The sequence below is a fragment of the Pyxicephalus adspersus genome, chromosome 8 (genome assembly GCF_032062135.1).
Source record: "Pyxicephalus adspersus chromosome 8, UCB_Pads_2.0, whole genome shotgun sequence".
Taxonomy (NCBI): Eukaryota; Metazoa; Chordata; class Amphibia; order Anura; family Pyxicephalidae; genus Pyxicephalus; species Pyxicephalus adspersus.
The window spans coordinates 69,297,279-69,316,352 of record NC_092865.1 but is presented as its reverse complement, the minus strand read 5'-3'; the positions used below and the strand labels follow the sequence as shown (position 1 = coordinate 69,316,352).

General features: G+C 36.7%; 2 protein-coding genes across 4 annotated transcripts in view; one reads left to right on the top strand and one right to left on the bottom strand.

The window, feature by feature from the left end:
• Window positions 1-19,074, top strand: part of LOC140337341 (uncharacterized) — a 151,823-nt gene that overhangs the window by 74,784 nt on the left and 57,965 nt on the right. For all 3 annotated transcript variants that reach the window (XM_072421060.1, XM_072421062.1, XM_072421061.1), the window contains 2 exons: window positions 10,278-10,395; window positions 14,502-14,651. In XM_072421060.1, the coding sequence (XP_072277161.1) occupies window positions 10,351-10,395; window positions 14,502-14,651 (195 nt within the window). In that variant the 5' untranslated portion in view covers window positions 10,278-10,350. The remainder of the gene's footprint in view (window positions 1-10,277; window positions 10,396-14,501; window positions 14,652-19,074) is intronic.
• Window positions 1,035-13,036, bottom strand: FSIP2 (fibrous sheath interacting protein 2). Its single transcript, XM_072421064.1, has 7 exons — window positions 12,970-13,036; window positions 10,472-10,544; window positions 6,950-7,111; window positions 4,363-4,452; window positions 2,813-2,853; window positions 1,649-1,713; window positions 1,035-1,080 (listed from the first exon to the last, which is right to left on the bottom strand). Exons 1-6 carry the CDS (start codon window positions 12,981-12,983, stop codon window positions 1,650-1,652), a joined length of 444 nt encoding a protein of 147 aa, XP_072277165.1. The 5' UTR covers window positions 12,984-13,036; the 3' UTR covers window positions 1,035-1,080; window position 1,649.

Below are 19,074 nucleotides of genomic sequence, written 5' to 3'. Positions count from 1 at the left end.
ACAGGGCTTAAAGAAGAGAACTGCAGAACTGGTCATGCAGCATAGTGGTTTGCACTCCACTATGAAGATGCCATGTGTGAAGCTTGTGCTATGCGCCGTGTCGTCAGCTGCTGTCAGTCAGATGCCACACCACATAGGAGGTCCCAGCAGCTCTGGACAGCAGTATTTTAAAGGATCCCAAGTCACTAACTGGCTTGCACAGAGCTCTTCTTGTTAGTCATCCCCCTAATTTTGCTTCAGACTTTTTTTAATTTGATGGATTCCTATGGTTAGCATTTATAGCAAGTTGGGTAGGGCTGACACCAGTGTACTATAAATAGTTGCTTTATTTATCTATATTTCATTTCTTTTTCTACTCCAACAAGGTTTATATTACTATTTGACATCTGTAAATGGCATATAAAAATGAAAACATATGTTTGGGAGTAATTCATATAGCCTAATTTTATCTATTTATTCAGATATAGATGTTCATCATTTGTCACATTTATTTGTGGAGCTCGGCTCATGACTGCTGACTGGTTCTTTCTGATCCACTGTCCAGGGTGTTTGCTATACAGGGCAACCGTACAGAGGTATTTGGGTTGGTTACTTTATATTATGTATATAAGGGCATTTTTAGTAGTCAATGAGGTCCCAAAGATTGGCGGCCACTGGCCTAGAACTATCAAAAGTTGGTTGAAGGGTTCCTAAATATTTCTGTGTATACAACATTTAATTTCTTATAGCTGAAATTCCTTATGTGTTCCTGGAAAATGTTAAAGACATGATGGGTGCATAGAATTTTGTTTGTCAATAATACATTGTTTTTTAAAAGCAGGTTTCAGGGCTACCAACCTAGTAAATTACTAATTTAGTTTAAACATGCAATCAGTGAAGTTTGTATGCTTGTTCCAGGTCAGTGACTCACTGTAGTAAAGTAGTGAAGCTAGGATTTGAATGACTAAACCTGCAGTTCGGATCTTTAGAAACAGGAAGTTGCTTCTTTTATACTTATATACCATGTTTAGTGCAATAAGTAACAGACAAAAGTCTTCTGTTTACCCATTTATTTTTGCAGGAGATTTGGGAAGAAAAAGCCTGAGAAGAAAAACAAAAATTATGTATATTGGAAAGTGAAGTATTTTATAGGTACATTAAATTACATATTAAAAAATAGATGCTGACATTTCACTAAAGTTGTTGCAGAAAAAGTAATGCAGAAATCAGCAAAAAAAACAACACCAAAAAAGTTTTGCCGAGAGCAAAACCTTTGTTTAAAGCCATTTAGCTCTCAGACCTTTTTAGCCTTTATGGAACTGAGTAATTTGTACATGTTTACAATAGGCCTATTTATTTCGTATTTACTTTGTCATTTTTAAGATAACAAAGTAATACTTATATGATATACGTATAAAGGATCACATTGAGAACATGCATCGGCACTCTTGTGCACTGTACTCATTGAAGCCCAATGTCTGGTTTTTATATTACTGGGACTTACGTAAAAGAAAGTTGAAGATACCGAAAAAGTTTTTATGTAAATGTAAAATGGCAATGTTATATGAACGACAAGAGAAATACAGATATTTCTGCAAAACATCTTGACAACATGAACCACATAACTGTTACAGCAAGGCCACATCAAAAATATATTTAAAGAGCATACCTTACTTGCTTTTTTGCTGTATTTGATAGCCTTGTATAAAAAGGCCTTTGTTGGTGCCGTTAGAACTATGAAAATATGGTAAAGTGAACTCGAATCAGTGTTTGGTATTCGTAACAAACCATTTCCTAGCATTGTAATGTAATTCTGAGAATTGACAGTCCTTCTACATGGTAATAAACCATCAGCCTTAATCTCAATCCGCAATTTTTTTAATTTACTACACACAATAAAAAAAATGTATATGTACATTTATTATGAATGTGTTTTGTTTCTGGTTTCACACTTCAACCCCCTACTACTGCATAAGCTATCCGATAACACAAAATGCATGTGTAAGTTAAGAAAGTGGGATAACATTACTAGAAGGGGACAAGTAGATGATCAGGATTACCAGACCCCTTATATTTTATCAAAACAGGACAACGCTTATAACTTTTCTTATAGGGTAGAGTAACAGTTATTTTTTTACTTATTGATGCAGATATATGAAGATATAGGAATAATTATCAAGGTTTATATTCCCAAGGGGAATCATTTTAGGGACAAGGGTTATAGGGGCCTTTTCGTGTTTCCAATTCTTCATGACAAATTGGATGGGGAATGGTGCATGGAGCCCACTGGTATTTTGAGTGCAATTAGACTTATTTAGAAAGGCGGATATGTGGGAGGTAAGTCCTATGTATTACATACAATTGGTTAAGCTTGTCAGTTTAAGGAACACTTGCCTATGTGGCTTTAAAACGTCCCCTGCTTGTCATTAATATTAAATATATAAATATCACATTTTCATGCCAGATTTTAATAAAAGCAGCAATTTTGCTGAAATAGACATAGTGTAGAAATCAATTTGACCAATATGGAATTAATTAAAAGAAAAAGTCTGAGAAGAATCTTCCCTTAAGCATCAATCTGCATTGATAACACATAGCATCCCTACATACCTTGCCAATAGATGTATTGTGCGGCACAGCACAATACAACATACTAATCTATACCGTCATACTAATCTGCTAATCATACTAATCATACAACATACTAATCTGCTAATCACAACCCACAGCAGAATTAAAAAAAATTAAAGGCCTCATTATGGCCCTATACACAATCATTGTGTGTAAACTTTGAAGATTTATTTAGTATCATGATTAAAGGGTAGACACTTACCAAGTTGCCATAAAATTGGTTTCTTGTTTTTCCAGGTGAACCTGAAAAAGGTAGATTAAGCTTAAATTTTTGGGAGACATTCATCATTCGGAGACAATAAGTATAACATAAGACAGTATATAGCATGGAAAATATTTGTTTTCCCCTCTGTAGAAAAGTAGAACCTAACATTTAGAGGGGGAGTGAATGGCCATTTAGAAGGCCAGTAAGAGCCCCACCAGTATTTCCTACACTCATAGCTGTAGAAATGCCCCCACTCACTGACAGTGGACCTGTTGGGGGAACAATTGCTTGTCCGCTGTGGTGAATCCATAAGTCATCTAAAAAAGCTGTATTGAATTGGATCTCTTGCACTGCACTAAACAGGACTGGCAGTTGCAACTTGATACAGACTGCAGGCCCTAGAGAATATTTTTTTATAATATTCAATAAAAACAAATGACAGTGACAGTGACACTTTAGGTATAAAACATATGTTTGACAGTTCAAAATAATGTGTACATCCCTATTGCTGTACAGCTAGTTATAGCTAAAGGAAATAGAGTCTAAGCTGTACATTGCAGAAGCACACACTTTAAAGGATAATGATTCTTAGTGCAACTGATCAGGAACAATCGTTCAACATAGTAAAGCACAAATAATGAAATAATCTCAAATGATATTTTAATGTAGGTTACTAACAAGGAGATAGTGGGGTACCAAAAGGGAATGTCAGCTGGCTGCAGACATCCCATTCTTCCCACTTCCCACTAACATTCCATGAGGCTACCTAAAACTATGGTAGGAGTTCAAATAGTCAAAATGAAGGTCCCACAATGAGCCTACTAATAATTGATAGAACTTCATAACTGGAACTTAATAAGTAATTGTAAATGGGAAACCCTTGCAGAACTTATTATCCAGTTTCCACATTGAGCAGAATAACTTCTTTCCCTCCTAAACTGGAAACTCTAAACCCTAAGCCAAAAATTGATCACCTGGTCATTTGCCTTTTACTACTCACTCTAAATATATATTTTCCAATATAGTGGAAATGAATCTTCAGACTTCAGACTAACCATAATACAATAAGCAATACAACTGTGTACACTCAAATATTTAAAGCATCATAAAGCCATTTTTTTCATGTCACTTATATGACCAACAACCAATACCAATCCAAGCCTCTGAATCCTCTGAGGAAGGCACTGAGCGAAACGCATTGGGAAATTAGACAATTCTTGAAGTAAAATATTAGTTTTTTATTGCCATAAAAAGCACTCTTTTGTCTTCTCCTATATTCTTATTAGGTTACCAACAAACATTTACTGTGAATTACAAACAAAGTATTTTAATCATACAACAAATGTTATGTTAGTCCAGTCCAATATAGTTTATATATTTCTTTAACACCACAGGGCTGAAAGCCATAATATAAAGTGGGATTCTCAGAGGAAAAGCTGTTAATACATTCATTTTGATTGTTTTTTTTTTTATTCTATTGCTGTATGTGACTCTTTTTTTATCTTGCCATTTAACAGCATCTTTTTGCTAGGTATACCTTTACTTACTTTTTCCTTTTGATTATGTCTATTAAGTTCATTAAGTTTCTTCACAGAGTAGTTGTTATAGTCATTTAACTCCTTTAATGAGCAAAGTACCTAAAATGTAAAAGGTAAACATTTTAACAAGGGTAATGTTGTATTAGATCTAATAAGGTGACAGTACAATGCAATGTAGCTATACAATGTTCATAAGAGAAGCTTTCTATCCCTGTATTTTATTGAATCTACTGGAAATAGCCGGTCAGTCCCTGGAATGAGAGTGCATGCAGATGTTTTATGACCGTTTGTAGCTGGGGCCCTTTCTGTGTGTATTGGGTGAAGATTAGGTAGTCTCTAACAGACCCTAAATCCTACTAAAGTCAGAATAAATAATGCATGTATATATATATATATATATATATATATATATATATATATATTTATACCATGTGATATGCCAGAAGAAAATTGGTAAAAGGTAAGTAAATAAAAAATACATGTATATATATATATATATATATATATATATATATATCCTTATATATATATATATATATATATATATATATATATATTTATACCAATAACTCTTGTTACCTTCAGAAATCACTACTTCAAGTATAATTGCAGAAAATAGTGATTTAAATTTAAATGGTGAATGATGCTCATTTATCAAAATAAGCCTATTGTCTGATTACCAATGTTTCCCCAAGACAAGCCAGGACCAGCACAGTGTATTCTTTAATCCCTAGTCTCCACAAAAGAAAACACTCACGGGACCAGACCATTTTTGCAGAAGTTTGGCCAAAGGACATTTTGATGAGGTTGGATAGTTCTTAGTTACCTAAGGTCACCTTCAGAAAAAGGGCATCCTAACTTCAATTATTGGTCAAAAATGAAAGCATTTTTTCGATGATAAAACCCCATATGATGGCTCATATTGGTCAGGGTAATGACAAATAATAATGGCGTCCTAGAGAAGTTGTAACCATTTGAGATGGGCATCACTACCAGACCCTGATGTTAATTATCAGTCAAGCCGTCCTTTGCTTAGAAGACGATCCATCGCCTCCAATGACTTTATTAGAACAGCACAGAGAAGAAATCCTAAATCCAGCCTTTGTGCAAAGTTGGACATGGACATGTATACTGTCAAAGAGGTTTGTGTAGTTATTAGCTAATCTTATTGTCTCTTATGGACAAGAAGCTAGGATTTTTGGCCAACTCATATGTAAGTCCTGGTGTCTGAAGAAACTAAGGGTTTCCAGGCAGTTTTGTAAATTTTGTAGTTTTGTAAAGCTGAAAATCTGCTCATTTTGATCATTTCCCTTAATAGGCTTCCTAGCTTGGAAAATTCTTGTCAAAATAAAAATAAACCTAATTAAAATCCTTTGTGCATGAACCAGTATAGTCCTTTTAAACACTGCATTTGATATACATTGTGGCAACATGCATAAACTTGTGTGATTTGAAACAGCAAATCTTTACACTAAAGCTGCGTACACACGTTCAATTTTTGTCGTTGGAAAGGATCTTTCACGATCCTTTCCAACGACAAAGGACTACACGATACGCATGTCAATGTAGAACATATAAATGGGTTCCTAGTCTGTACCATCTGAGCCTGAAACTCAAGTATCTGTACTAATTGTATTAAAAAATCAAATATTTTTAATAAATATTGCAAAAAGGGAGGGTATAGTGTGCCCTCTAGTATATTAATAAATTTGCCACACCCTACTCAAGTGAGTTGTAGTGAGAATCATAACCATAAGAGAATGACAAAAAGTAGGGGTGTTTCCTCTCGCTGTGCTGTTCTGCACCACCCCAACCTGCTGCCATTTTTTTAAAGGCACCCCCTACCTTGATTCTCTTTCTTATTGGAAACACTACATCTATAAAGAACCATTAAAATAAAGCACCACCTGCCCTAAAAATCTTTTACCTGCTGAAAATTAACATACTCCAAATGTCAGTTGGAATAAACCTAAACGTCCTCAGCAATTACCCTGAAGAAGCCAATAGGCGAAACGCGTCGTGTTAAGAGGCATCTAGCGTTCTTTTTTCTGTCATTGTTATTCCATTGTTATGCTATATGATTCGAGAATTTATGTATAGCTAAAGGTTAGAAACACCATGGTTGTAAAAACGGGTGATTTATTTAAAACCCTGGAACTTGCAGTATATGATTTGTCTTTGTTATTTGTAAGTTTGGAACAAGAACATTAAGTGCATTGCCCATTCAAAACACCCCTACTTTTTGTAATTCTCTTTGGTAAAGATTCTTAATAGTATTTAACTGTAGTGGTGTTTTTTTTAAATTTGCCCTAATAAAGTATTTGTGTATGAATTTTTTTTAGGATGAAGAGCATTCTGAACCTTCTGTTTGTTACTATATTTCAGACTGATAGCATATACAGTAATAAATATGTTTGTTTTTATTTTTTATTGCAAACTATATGCTCCAGTAAGGGTTATAAAAGACCTTGTGCTGGCAGCATGCTTGATTGTTGTCCGGCTGTCTGACATACTCACCATTCATGTTCCCTGAGCAGCAAGAATACAGATTTAGAGCAGATTAAGAGTGAAGCCTTCATTTTATTATTAAAATTACCTTGTCATCCTGATGTATTAAAAATCCATGTGTTCTAAGATGATGTTTTTTATTTTTTTTGTTAAAGAATTCTTTCAGGTGTGGGTCATGCAGGGCATTATAAGCCGGATCAAAAGGGTCACAGCTAAAATCGAACTCCGAGCTGCATTGTGGTATATAAAGCTAAAAGAAAAAACATCATTTTAATAAATGTTAAATTTTAGGTTGGCTACACAAGATCTTTTTTAAACATCTCTTGTGAGAATGTAACTGTGTATGGGTTAATTGGAGGATGAATATGCGTGAGCAGAGGAGGAGAAATGAATATGCGTGAGCAGAGATGAACATGTGGTTTTTCACCATATATTCATCATTTACGTAAATACATTTCTTAAGAATTATTCTGCTTCACCATTTTGTAACTGCTGGTTGTCAAGTTAGTTGCAAAGTCCCTGAATATGGTATTGCAATGATTATTGATAAGGGGGTCAGGATTAGTGTTGGTCGAATAGCTCACTATTCGATTCGGCAGCTATTCGCTCGAATAGAGCAAAATTATTCAGGTGGTCGAATGTCAAAATCGAACACCATTAAAGTCAATGGGAGGAAAAATTTGGGTTTTTTTTCAGCACTGTGTAGAGCTTCTACAGCCTCCAAACAGATGTAAAAAGATACATTATAAAAGGATACATAAAGATACATTGTAAAGAGATACATTGTAAAAGGATACATAAAAAGATACATTAAAAAGAGACATAACACTATTACATACCCCTGTACTTCACATGAATATTAAAGAGCACTTGTCACATCAATATTAGGCTAAAGCTAGGTACACACTTCCAATAATTATTGTTAGAAAATGAACGATTACGACCGATCAATGATTATGCACGATTATACTCAATGATTATGCACGATTATACTTGAACAATCATATTGTGCACAATTCTGTACATGCTGTAACAATATGATCGTTCATATATAATCCACCAACAGTGTCCACACGCTAGATACAATTGTTTGAACGATGCAGGGAGGGACATGTAAAGGAGAAAGCTGTCAGCATAGTAAAGCTCCGCTGATTGCTCTGCTCCCTGATTGGCTGAGGAAAGGGAAATCCTGATGATGCTGTAGCTGTCATCAGGGTTTCCTATTTCTCAGCCAATCACAGAGCAGTAGAGGTATGAATGGAGATAGTATCTCCATTCAACCCCTATTGCCCTCGTATTGCCTGCGGTTACAGCTAATTGAAGGCACCTGCTTTCAATTAGCTGTGACCGCAAAGTTCCCACGGTCCGGGAATCCCACAATGACATTATGATTCATAATGTCTTTGTCGGATAACCTGTAAAAAATAGAAAAAAAAAACAAGTTAAAATAAAAACACATACAAATAAATTCATTTAAGATTATTTTTTTTTTTTTTAAACTTTTTTTTTCCCGAATTTTCGCTGTCGATTCCCGTGTTTTTCGGGTCGGGTCTATCCGAATTCAAACAGCCATATTCGGGTCGAATATAGGGACAACCCGAATTCGAACATCAACACTAATCAGGATGGCAAGTGGGAACAAATCTCAAGTGAAAAAAAATGCAGTTTTTCTATAAATTTAGGTTAAATTGAAGTCAGTAGAACTGTTTGTCAACTGTTTTTTTTTTTGTTTTTTTTTTTGACTGCAAAGTCTCTAAATTAGAGAGAGCTTAAAAATGAACATAAAAAGTTACAGGTGGCTTAAAAATGTGTTTTTCTCTGTATACTTCAATTTTTACTTTTGGAAATACTATATTATTTTTTTTTTACAGAGAATATGTTTCTATGATACTGCTATCCTCCACTACCCAGCAGTTTCGGTGACCATGTTAAGGGGCTGTGCAATTCTGCAAAAGAAAAATGTCTGAGTTTTGCCGATCCCCATGTGCATTGACTGTGGATGTGGGAAAACTAAGCGGAGGATTCAAAACAGAGAGCAGATACCACTAACCGCAGCATACTGTGTCTTAACTTCACACCATTCCTGCATTTTACGTAATATTATTTTAATGCACAGCACAGTGTGGATCCTGTGGTGTCCTTTGAAGTGTTCTCTGCATAATATTGCTAAAACCCCTCTGTAGTAAACAGGAAGCCGGTCATATGACCTTGACAGTCATTGTCCTGGACTTTCGATTTTCGAGTAGACCCCATGTCAAATTTTTAGTGCATTTTAGGTTTTCTTGGGATGATCCATCACCCTATGGGCCTGATTTTTTTAAAGATTTCCAAGACTGAAAAAGATGGGTGAACCTGCGTGATCCAACAAACCTAGAACAGATTTTTTAAAAAACATTTGCTATTAGTTGGCAAATGTTTTCAAACATGGGCCAGGTCCATTTCATAAATCAAATCCCATGACGAGGTGATCATTATGGCTAATACATAAAGTATGTGGAAATTCTAATCTTTAAAGCTAAGCTAGGGGTAAGGTTATATCCTCTGACAAGGCAAACGTTCTGTTGACAATTATCCAATATTTATGGGGAGATTTCCTCTTTCTATCTTTTTGTGTCCCAAAGAAAAGAAATTAAGGGACATCTCCTTATCAGAACTAAAACAGGAAAAATAACCTAATAGGATTTTTTTTATATTGCAGAAGCTATAGGAAGAGCAAATGACAACTGATTTGTGTTGAGTAAACTTTAGACTTGTCATTCCTATCCTGGCTGTACTACTCAATGGGCCTGTTTTAATAAATCTCTCTAACCTTGGAGAATATAGACTAGCATGGGTGAATCTGGGTGACTTATCCTATTTGGCAAAATGTTTTAATTATGGACCGGATCCATTCTAGGTTTGCTGGTTCTCCTATGATAGTCCATCTTTTCAAGTCTTGGAAAGCTTTGATACATCAGGGCCAATATGTGATTTTTATATCATGTGTCCTAAAAATGTTAATTGCAATAATGAAAGAAACTCCTCATTATTGATATGAGATTAATGCTAGTTTATTTTTAGTGGATTTTCATGTAATGGTAATATCATTGGAATCTTATTTCACTATGAATGCTTCTGTCTGCATGTCAGCATGTGTACCTCGGTGTACAGTCTGGCCCTGATTTATTAAAGCTCTCCAAGGCTGGAGAGAATATACTTTCATCGGTGAAGCTGGGTGATACAGCAAACCTGGAATGGATCTGGTCCAAGATTCAAAACGTTTGCTGGCAAATAGCTAATGATTTTTGGATCACTCAACTTCACTTCTGGAAGTGTATTCTCTCCAGCCTTGGAGAGCTTTAGTAAACCAGGGCCTCTGTTGGAGACAAACTAACTAACTAACTAACTAACTAACTAACTAACTAATGTGTTCACAGGGGAGTTTTATCAATCTGGTCTGACCCGTCAAGGTGGCTGAAGACTCCAAATTTGGAGCAAGACTGGGAGAAGATGAAAGCGTACGAGATCCCATCAATAAGGGAGGCAAATATTAGGGTAAGCAAGTCATAATGTGCAAATATGTTAAGCATACTTTACATTTGATTAAAAGGAAGCATATTGTAATAATTACCGTCTCTCCAAGCTTTCCTCTCCAAAATATGTATTTCTGGTTTGGCTTCACAGGGACTTTCTTCCCAAGTTTCCTGCAAAGATAAATAGGAGTATTAGCAAGTTATTTTCAAGGGTTTTACAGTGACGGAGGAGGTTACAAAACCTTCCCCGGGGCAAAGTGGTAGTGTTTTAGTTTATATAAGCAGTGTGTATCATAAACAACTTCCTTTTTTTCTATCCACAAAACACTGTTTCATCATTACTTTTTGCCTTTTTTCAATCTGAGTACTGCTAATTTTACCTTTTTCATTGTCGTTTCCTGTCTACATGCACTAACTCCAGCTTCAGCTGCACATCATTGCTCTGGACTGATAGTGGCAATGGTGTACTATGCCTGCCCAGGGGGTGTTAGCACCATAAGAAGCACATAGGACTGGGTAACAATGCATGTGAACAACTCAAAGACAGTTGTCAACCCATAACTGATAGATAAAATTGCTCTGGAATGATAGTCACAATGGTGTCAAATGACTGCCCAATGGGTTTTACTTTGGGTATTTGCGGTAGGGATGCATGAGACAGAATGACAACACTAAACCAGATTCACCCCATATGAGGATGTGTTCATATTTTAATGTAAGCTGCAGATTTAAAACCATTAAAAAACACCTTTTAAATAACAAAAGACTGTTGACTGTTGATCATAAAAAACAGCGACTGTTGATCCAAAGAACATCTGATTGCCTCATGGAATCAGGAAGGAAAATTTTTTCCCCCTGTTGGAGAAAATTGTTCCCAGGTTTTTTTTTGCCTTCCTCTGGATCTGTAGAGTTTTATAAATGGGATATGTTTATTTCCCTAGTGTTTGAACCTTATGTCTTTTTTCAACCTAATTTACTATGTTCCTATATATGTTAAATGATTTATTAGATTTTAGTGACTACAATTAGATCTACTTCACCAATTTTTTAGATAGCATTTGGGGACAAAAATATAGGAAAAACTCCTGCTCCTGACTCTTGACTTATGGGTTTGTTTTGCATATCCGGGCTTTGCTTACTTGTGCACTTTTGTATGCGGTTTTAGCTGTGGTTGACACGGATTGCTATGTAGTTCCAGAAGTTGATAAATCTTTTTGTCCACCAGTTTGCTTTTCCCCCTCGGGAACACCTGAAGTGCAGTTTGCAGCTCCTATTATTATTAATAATATTATTATTATTATTAATAAACAGCGCTATTATTATAAAGCGCCAACATATTACGCAGCGCTGTACATTAAATAGGGTTTGCAAGTTGCAGACTAATACAGACAGTGATACAGAAGGAGAGGACCCTGCCCCGAAAAGCTTACAATCTAGTAGGTGGGTAAGTAGGTGTGCCTCCTAGGCACATAGAAGGAGTTTGCTACGCACCTGGGAATGGCTTCCACCACTTCTATGAAAAAGGCTCAAGCCACTGATATGAAGGAAGTTAGCATTCTTCACTATATACAGTAGTGACCTAATGCATCAGAGGTATACATGTGGCTATAACATTTCTTAGACTATGGGAAGGGCTTCAAAGCTTTTGGTGCCACTACAGTTTTTTTAAATGACTGCCCTTGTTGTAGCTGGTAAATGAGCTGAGCTAGTGTTGTATCTCTCTCTATACCATCATGTATAATCTGTGTTGGTAAGTAGCAAGCGGCATAAATAAAAGCCAGGTACAAACAAAGGCAGTATGATAAAAGTAAATATATACCTGTATTCAGGAATTAAACTTACACAGTTACCCCTATACAACACTTAACCTTACTGTCATGGGGTTTATTCAGTAGGAATAATGCAGGGGGGGTATGTAAAGGTTTTGCCAACACTATTGTTGAATTGCAGGGGCTTTTTTGTGCTTCCAGGTACCAATATAGGTATTTTTGATCCCTTTGCATCAATAAGATCTTTTGAATTCTTTGGATGCTTTGAATTCTAAGTTCATAGAGAGTTTTACCTTCTTCTTAAAACAGAACTAAACCCAGGCCGACTCACCTGGTTCCAGCGTCGGGCGCCACCATCTAGTTCGGTTTTTCTTCTGGATGATCTTTGGCCATCTTGATTACCCATGCCAGAATAATGCAACCCCTGTGCAGGCATGTGGGAGTTTGTTCATCCTGGTACATGCAAGGAAAGTTGTGAATGTCAGAATTCCCTGGCATACAAAGATGATGCTGAGTATGGACAGCTCAGCCTTTTGCAAGAGCGGTCAGGCAAGTAACACACATCTCCTGTCTCTTTCCTGCCTGAATATACAAACTTAAACCTTAGTTCTCCTACAAATGTAAACCCTACTACTCAATATAATAGATGGCAGCTAACTGACTGAGAGTGGGGTAAACGTGGATTCGGCCAGAACTGGGTCATGTGACCACGAAAATGTCATTCAAAACATTTCATATCACAAATAGAATATTAGCACAATTTCTGCACTACATTATCACACCTTGCCGTCTACGTTATGGTATGTTTGGAATGTGTATGGACTTACCAAGCCATCTCCATTATGTCCAGATATTTCACTTACACGATAGCTGAAGGTGACAAACCACTGTGTGACATCATCATAAGGTGACCATAAACACATGTCACCATGGTTACCTTCACATTGTAGGCCCACATACCTACAGGCTGTATAATAATAATGACTTTTTATTTACTACAGAATTAATAATTAACCACCTGTCGGTTAGCCCGACCTTGGTTCGGGGTAAGTAAACTTGCTACTATCGTTTACCCTGAACCAAGGTCGGGGTAGCTAAAAATATAAACAAGCGTTATATTGCAATCCAATTGTCATACAACATTGTATGACAATCGGATTACAACTGAAAAAAAAATACTTACCTTGTCCCGCAGCTCCTCCGGAGACGTCTTCTCTCTTCTTTCTTCATCAGGCGTGTGCAGTGACAATCTCCGGGGTTTCCCGGTGGCGTCGGTGCGGGAGGAGGCGGGGCGGGAAATTCAAATAACTTTGGATTGAACTCAAAACAAAAAAGCTGTATTGAGTCCAATACAAAGAAATCTTTATATAATATATAAATAGTTGTATTATATATATATATTATATAAGCTACTGTGCATTACATTATACACTATTTTTTTTTTTTTATGTTTTATAAAAAAAAATTTTATTATTAAATTTATAAAATTTTGGACATATTTCTGTGAGTTATGCGGTAATTTGTTGTAATTCGGTGAATTATAAGTAATTATTGAGTAATTCGGTGAATTATAGCCTACAATCTAAAATAAATTTTCATGCAAAAAATTTAACACTTTTTGCATGGAAGTACAGAACTTTGGAAAGAATTAGAATACCCGGCGTTCGCATACGCGTCCCTCGGCGATTCCTGATGATGTCCGTGCATGCACCCGTCGAGGGGGGTCGTAGCAGGAAATTCAAATGTTTTGTATTGGATTCAATACAAAGTCCTGTATCCAATCCAATACAAAATAATACAAAATATATTTATGTGGTTTTGTCTATAGGTATGTGACGTTGGACTCTGTTTTAAAATTTACCACACTAGGGAGGTGTTTTAGAAAAATATATTACTATACAGTATACTGAATTATTGCATTTTCAGTATTTTTGATTTATTTATGTATTCTTGTTTAAGCTGATTTTTGTTTTTTTCATTTAATTTTATTAAAAGTAAATTTTTTTTTTTTTTTACATGATTGTGTGTTTCAAACATTTTTTATATTCATGATATTTGTTTTTGATATTACTTTTTGTTATTCTAATTAAAGAAAATGTGAAGATAGGGCAAGTAAGTTATTGCACCAAGCCACAGACAGCTTACATAGGAAGTGCATTGTTTAAAGTGATGGCTGACCTATTTATACAGAAATAGTAATAAAATACTAGATCGCTGTGGAGATCAAGACTTAATGGGAATGCAGAGGCTCTGGCTGCTCCTTCTGCCCGTGCCTTAACCTCGGGTATGCACAGAAGGGGCATTTTACCTCCTAGAGGATGCGCAGTGAGATCGGCTCTCTTCTTTTTTTCCCTAACAGCGGCTATGTCACCGGATCTCAAACATGCGCAGTGCAAGATCGGGTGATGAAGGAAAAAGACAGGAGGGAAGATTGAAGATGGGGACGAGGACGGTGCGGGACCGGAACATGGGAAGGACCAGTGCCATCGAGGCATCTGTGGGATTAAAGGTAAATGTAATTGATTTTGTTTTTATTTTTAGATTAGTTCCGCTTTAAGTAGGTGAGTGCCAAATTTAAACAGTACTATCCTTACTCATTTATTTCCTATTAAAAAGTGGAGAACACTATCTGTGATCATCGGCACCTTGCTGTAGTAGTGATCAGCAATCATTGATCAACATCATAAGAGTGATGAATATGTCAGCTGTTTGTCACTTTATGAATAATGCAATGACAATAATACTATGATTTCTGATGAAATGAAAGTGCTTTCTGGTGAATGGCAGCATAACACAGGCCCATAAAATTTTACTGCAAGAAATAATAAAGCACAACCATTGTGTACTGGAAAGAAGGCAACAGAGCATGTAAATGTAATGCCTGATTTATCAAAGCTATCCAAGACTGGAGAAGATAGACTATCATGGGAGAACCTGGGTGATCCAGCAAACCTGGAATCTCCCAAACACAAAGGGGATGGGGAAAAAAAGTGTTTTAAGGGAAAGGCTGCATAGTATGAATGCATATAAAAGAGAAAAGCTATGGATCACTTATGAAACCATTAAAAATACATTATTTTCCTTTTTGTACCATGTACTCCCTTTGGGTATTATCTCATGATTGTTTTGTTTACTTGTATTTTCTAAATTATTAATATGTGTTTTTATTTTTGTTTTATTTTTGTTTTACTTGTTTTGTAATGTGTTTCTCAACCAGGGTTCCTCCAGGGATTGCTAGGTATTGCATTGTTTTACGTTGTTTTTACTTTTTTAATGAGAAAAAAGCTCAAAAGTGAAAGCTTTAGCTTTAGTTTTTAGATAATAATTTTGTAGCAGAACTGTATTTGTAATATGTATTATTTAATACATAGGTAAACTATGGAATAAAAGTATACCATATATAGTTTTATCTTTTTAAACTACTAGCACTGATCTAAGTAGATAAAGATTATTTATTTTTTTGCTTGTGGATTGTAAATAAATAATTATATTTAGGACAATATCACCAAAAGAAAGTCTGAGATGCTTCAGAATCATGTGGACATGGGTCTTTAGTAAACCAAAAAAAAAAGCAATTCTGACATTTTATAGGCAATAATTATTGAAGCTGCTAAAAACCTGACCCGTGTAATGACAGCATAACTGCTTTTGTTACTAGAGCAGGTTCATACTGACAGTTGCGATATTATCATTTGTGGGACCTCATATGGATTATCTTCTGAACCTTCAATATGTCAGGTCAGGAAGATGACAGGTAGAAACTGTCTAACAGCTTTAGTAATGGCAGATATGAAATGCATTACAACACTCAAACTTAAATGAGGTCCTTATCAAGTAAACCATTTTTCTAATTATTCTTTATTGTATTATAAATGTTTATTGGGGGAATTGAAGGAGATACAGCAAGGCATAAGCAATAAAATAAACAGTTACATATATCAACCAAAATAGTACAAAGAACAGGAACAAGTCATGCAACACAAGCTGACCAATAGAACCATCTGCTACAGAAGGCCTTGGCAGTGCCCCCAGACATGTAAGGTCTTTTACAAGATACGGCTCATTAATCCAAGTAAATCATTGAGTAAATGAAGAAGGCCTCCAAGCCTTAGCTGCATCCAATAGGCGGGCAAGAAGAGATTTACAATGAAGTCAAAAAGGTATTGTGATGAAGAAGAAAGATGGGATAACCGGAATATGGGTATCAATAGGATTTTGGGATAATTTGGGATAATTGATCTGGTGAACAGATTCCCAAAAGGATCTGATCCTGAAACACTCCTAGAATATGTGTCATATATATGTGCCCTCGCCACAACACCAGCTCTGTATGGGGACTTCAGGATAATGGCATGGAGCTTCTGCGGCACCCTATATCCAGGTGTGGACATTACTGATCGAAGACTTGTATTTAGCATTTAGCAGAGCGCTGATGGTCTCTTGGAATAGAAAAGGGTCTTATGATGTAGTTTAAAGCAGCATTCGCCAACCGCTGAGGACATTTTGGTGGTCCGTGGCTCTGGCCGATGCGCCCCGAGTGAGGTCAGGAGAAGGACCCTGCTGGGGGGGGCACACCGGTCAAAGCCACAGACCATGTCCCCCATACAAATCGCAGGCTTAGGGAAGTGGACGGGTTGTGTCTCTGGACACATTCCCCCAGGCTCAGACCTGCGATGGGAGAGTGGGCAGGCTCTGGCATCATGACATCACTAAAGAGGAAGTTTTTCTTCCCCTTTGAGTGTCACCTGGCTCCCTGCCCATAGGCGTTCCAAGCCGGTAAATTTAGTGGTCCGACCTGAAAAGGTTGGCGACCACTGGTTTAAAGTGAAACTATCATTTAAAAATAAATACACAGTACTAGTGGAAAAGTCATCATCCTAGTCTAGTCAGTGCCGCACCATCCCATCTTCCTTCTTTGTCCTGGGGCAGACTGAACACCAGGCACTGCCATCGTCTCCCAGGTTCTTCTTCCTACATCACCAATCTTGCATTGTGCATGCATGAGATCGGCACGTAATCATATGTTGGCATACATAAGTATGTCATGTCATAGGCCACCAACCCAGCGGTAAAGACGGAAGTGGTGGGGTCTCCCCTTGATTTAAGAAAAAAGTATTTAGAAAAACAAGACAAAAAAAGAATATAGTATATAGTAAAGAATAAAGTATAAAAGTGATGATAGATCCGCTCTCAGACTGCTTGTCTGATTGGGGTAAATGATTGTGTTATTCAGGGTTGGAGAGAAGTCAGAAGGAGGTATTGTAGACCAAGGGTGGATTTGAGTTCGCCAAGGGAAAAGGTGTAAAAAGAGAAGAATATGGACATTGAGACTTTGGCTCGAAATCTGCACAGTACCAGATCTGCACATAGAACGAGGGTTCCTCTCTGCAGCTGCTGGAAAAGGAAAAGACCAAGTAAACTTGCAGTGATGGCTTTTTAGATAACAACCACTGTTACTTATAATTATATACTGTACATGAAAATAGAGCTTCACAAAAAAAAAATAAGTTTAGTGGGTTTTGCTACATTACTAACCGCAAATGTACATCTAATTTTAAATATTGTACACGAGAAACAAGTAGCTTGCATAGGTCAAATTTTCTATATGACTGTAATAATCAACTAGCCATTTCATTACAGTCATTCACTAAGCCATTCCATTACAGTCATTCACCAAGCCATTCCATTACCGTCATTCATTTTGCATCGCTTTAATAACCTTTAGGCATTTCCTCCTCCTCCTCTATGCACTGCTTTGTTTCTACTTGGCTACCCATCTGAGTATTTTAATGTTCCCTACTTACTCTTTTCCTGATTTGTTTAGTTTCTACTCAGTCATTTACTTTTCATTCTCTCATTATTTTCTGTATTTCTCCCCATCCTCCACTCATGTCCCCCCTCCTTTCTCACCTTGATGACCCACTTAAGAAGGTGAACAGATAAATACTGAACAGCCATCATAGGTTACTGTGAAAACAGACTCAAGGCCAGCAAAGCGTGGGAGGAAAAAGCACATTTTGCAGCCAAGTTCCCCTCCCCTAGAGCAGAGCCTGGGACTCCCCCTCAGTACTGACGCTCACACCAACCTCAACTTTTCCACAATGGTCACCTTACTTGTGCAAAATAAGAATCATAGTGAAACAAGACTGCTGCAAGACATTTTTCTTTTTTTTTAAAAAAAAAAAAAGCTCAGGCAGAGAGAACATTCTTTTCTCTATTTACCCTTTTATTGCTAAGAGAATTAAGTTCTTCTGCTAAGCGATCATTATTGTTCTGAGTCTTACACCAATGTCATGTTTCAGGCATCTTTCAATGGTAAACTATCCACCAAATCGAGGCACCCTACCAACAGTACTTTTTGTTTTTTTTACAGGGTCTATCGAAACTGATGTGGGTCACATATGTCTGCATTGTCATTTTTATTGAAAACTTGCTAAAGTGGTTGAATACAGATATTTTGCAGCCCGAATGAGAAGTTTAAAGCCATGCTGGTATTTATGTTAAGCAAATAATGCTTAATAGATATTTGTTTGTAATTAATTTTTTTCTTTTGTGATAATCCATGCACTTACTACTCTTTGAATTTCCCTTACTGTTTTACGGTGACAACACTTACCCAATGATAAGGAGGACTGTTGTCAACCTCTTGTGCACTCTTTTGCTGTGGGACCCTTCTTATACAGTTAAGCCTGCACTTCTCCCAATTTTAAACTTACATCCTCCTGCTGATGTCTTATGTCATGGTTACTGGAATACTATTCAGTCCAGACAGGAGGATCTTATTCTAGTAGAGATGTCACCCCTGGTTGTGTAATGGAGAGAAGCAGAGGAAATGCAAGGTGCCGCCATCTTCTGTCTTCTCTTCAGCCTTCTATCTCCGTCACCTGATCTCGTACTGCGCAGGTGTGAGATCGGGTGATGTAGCCGCTGTG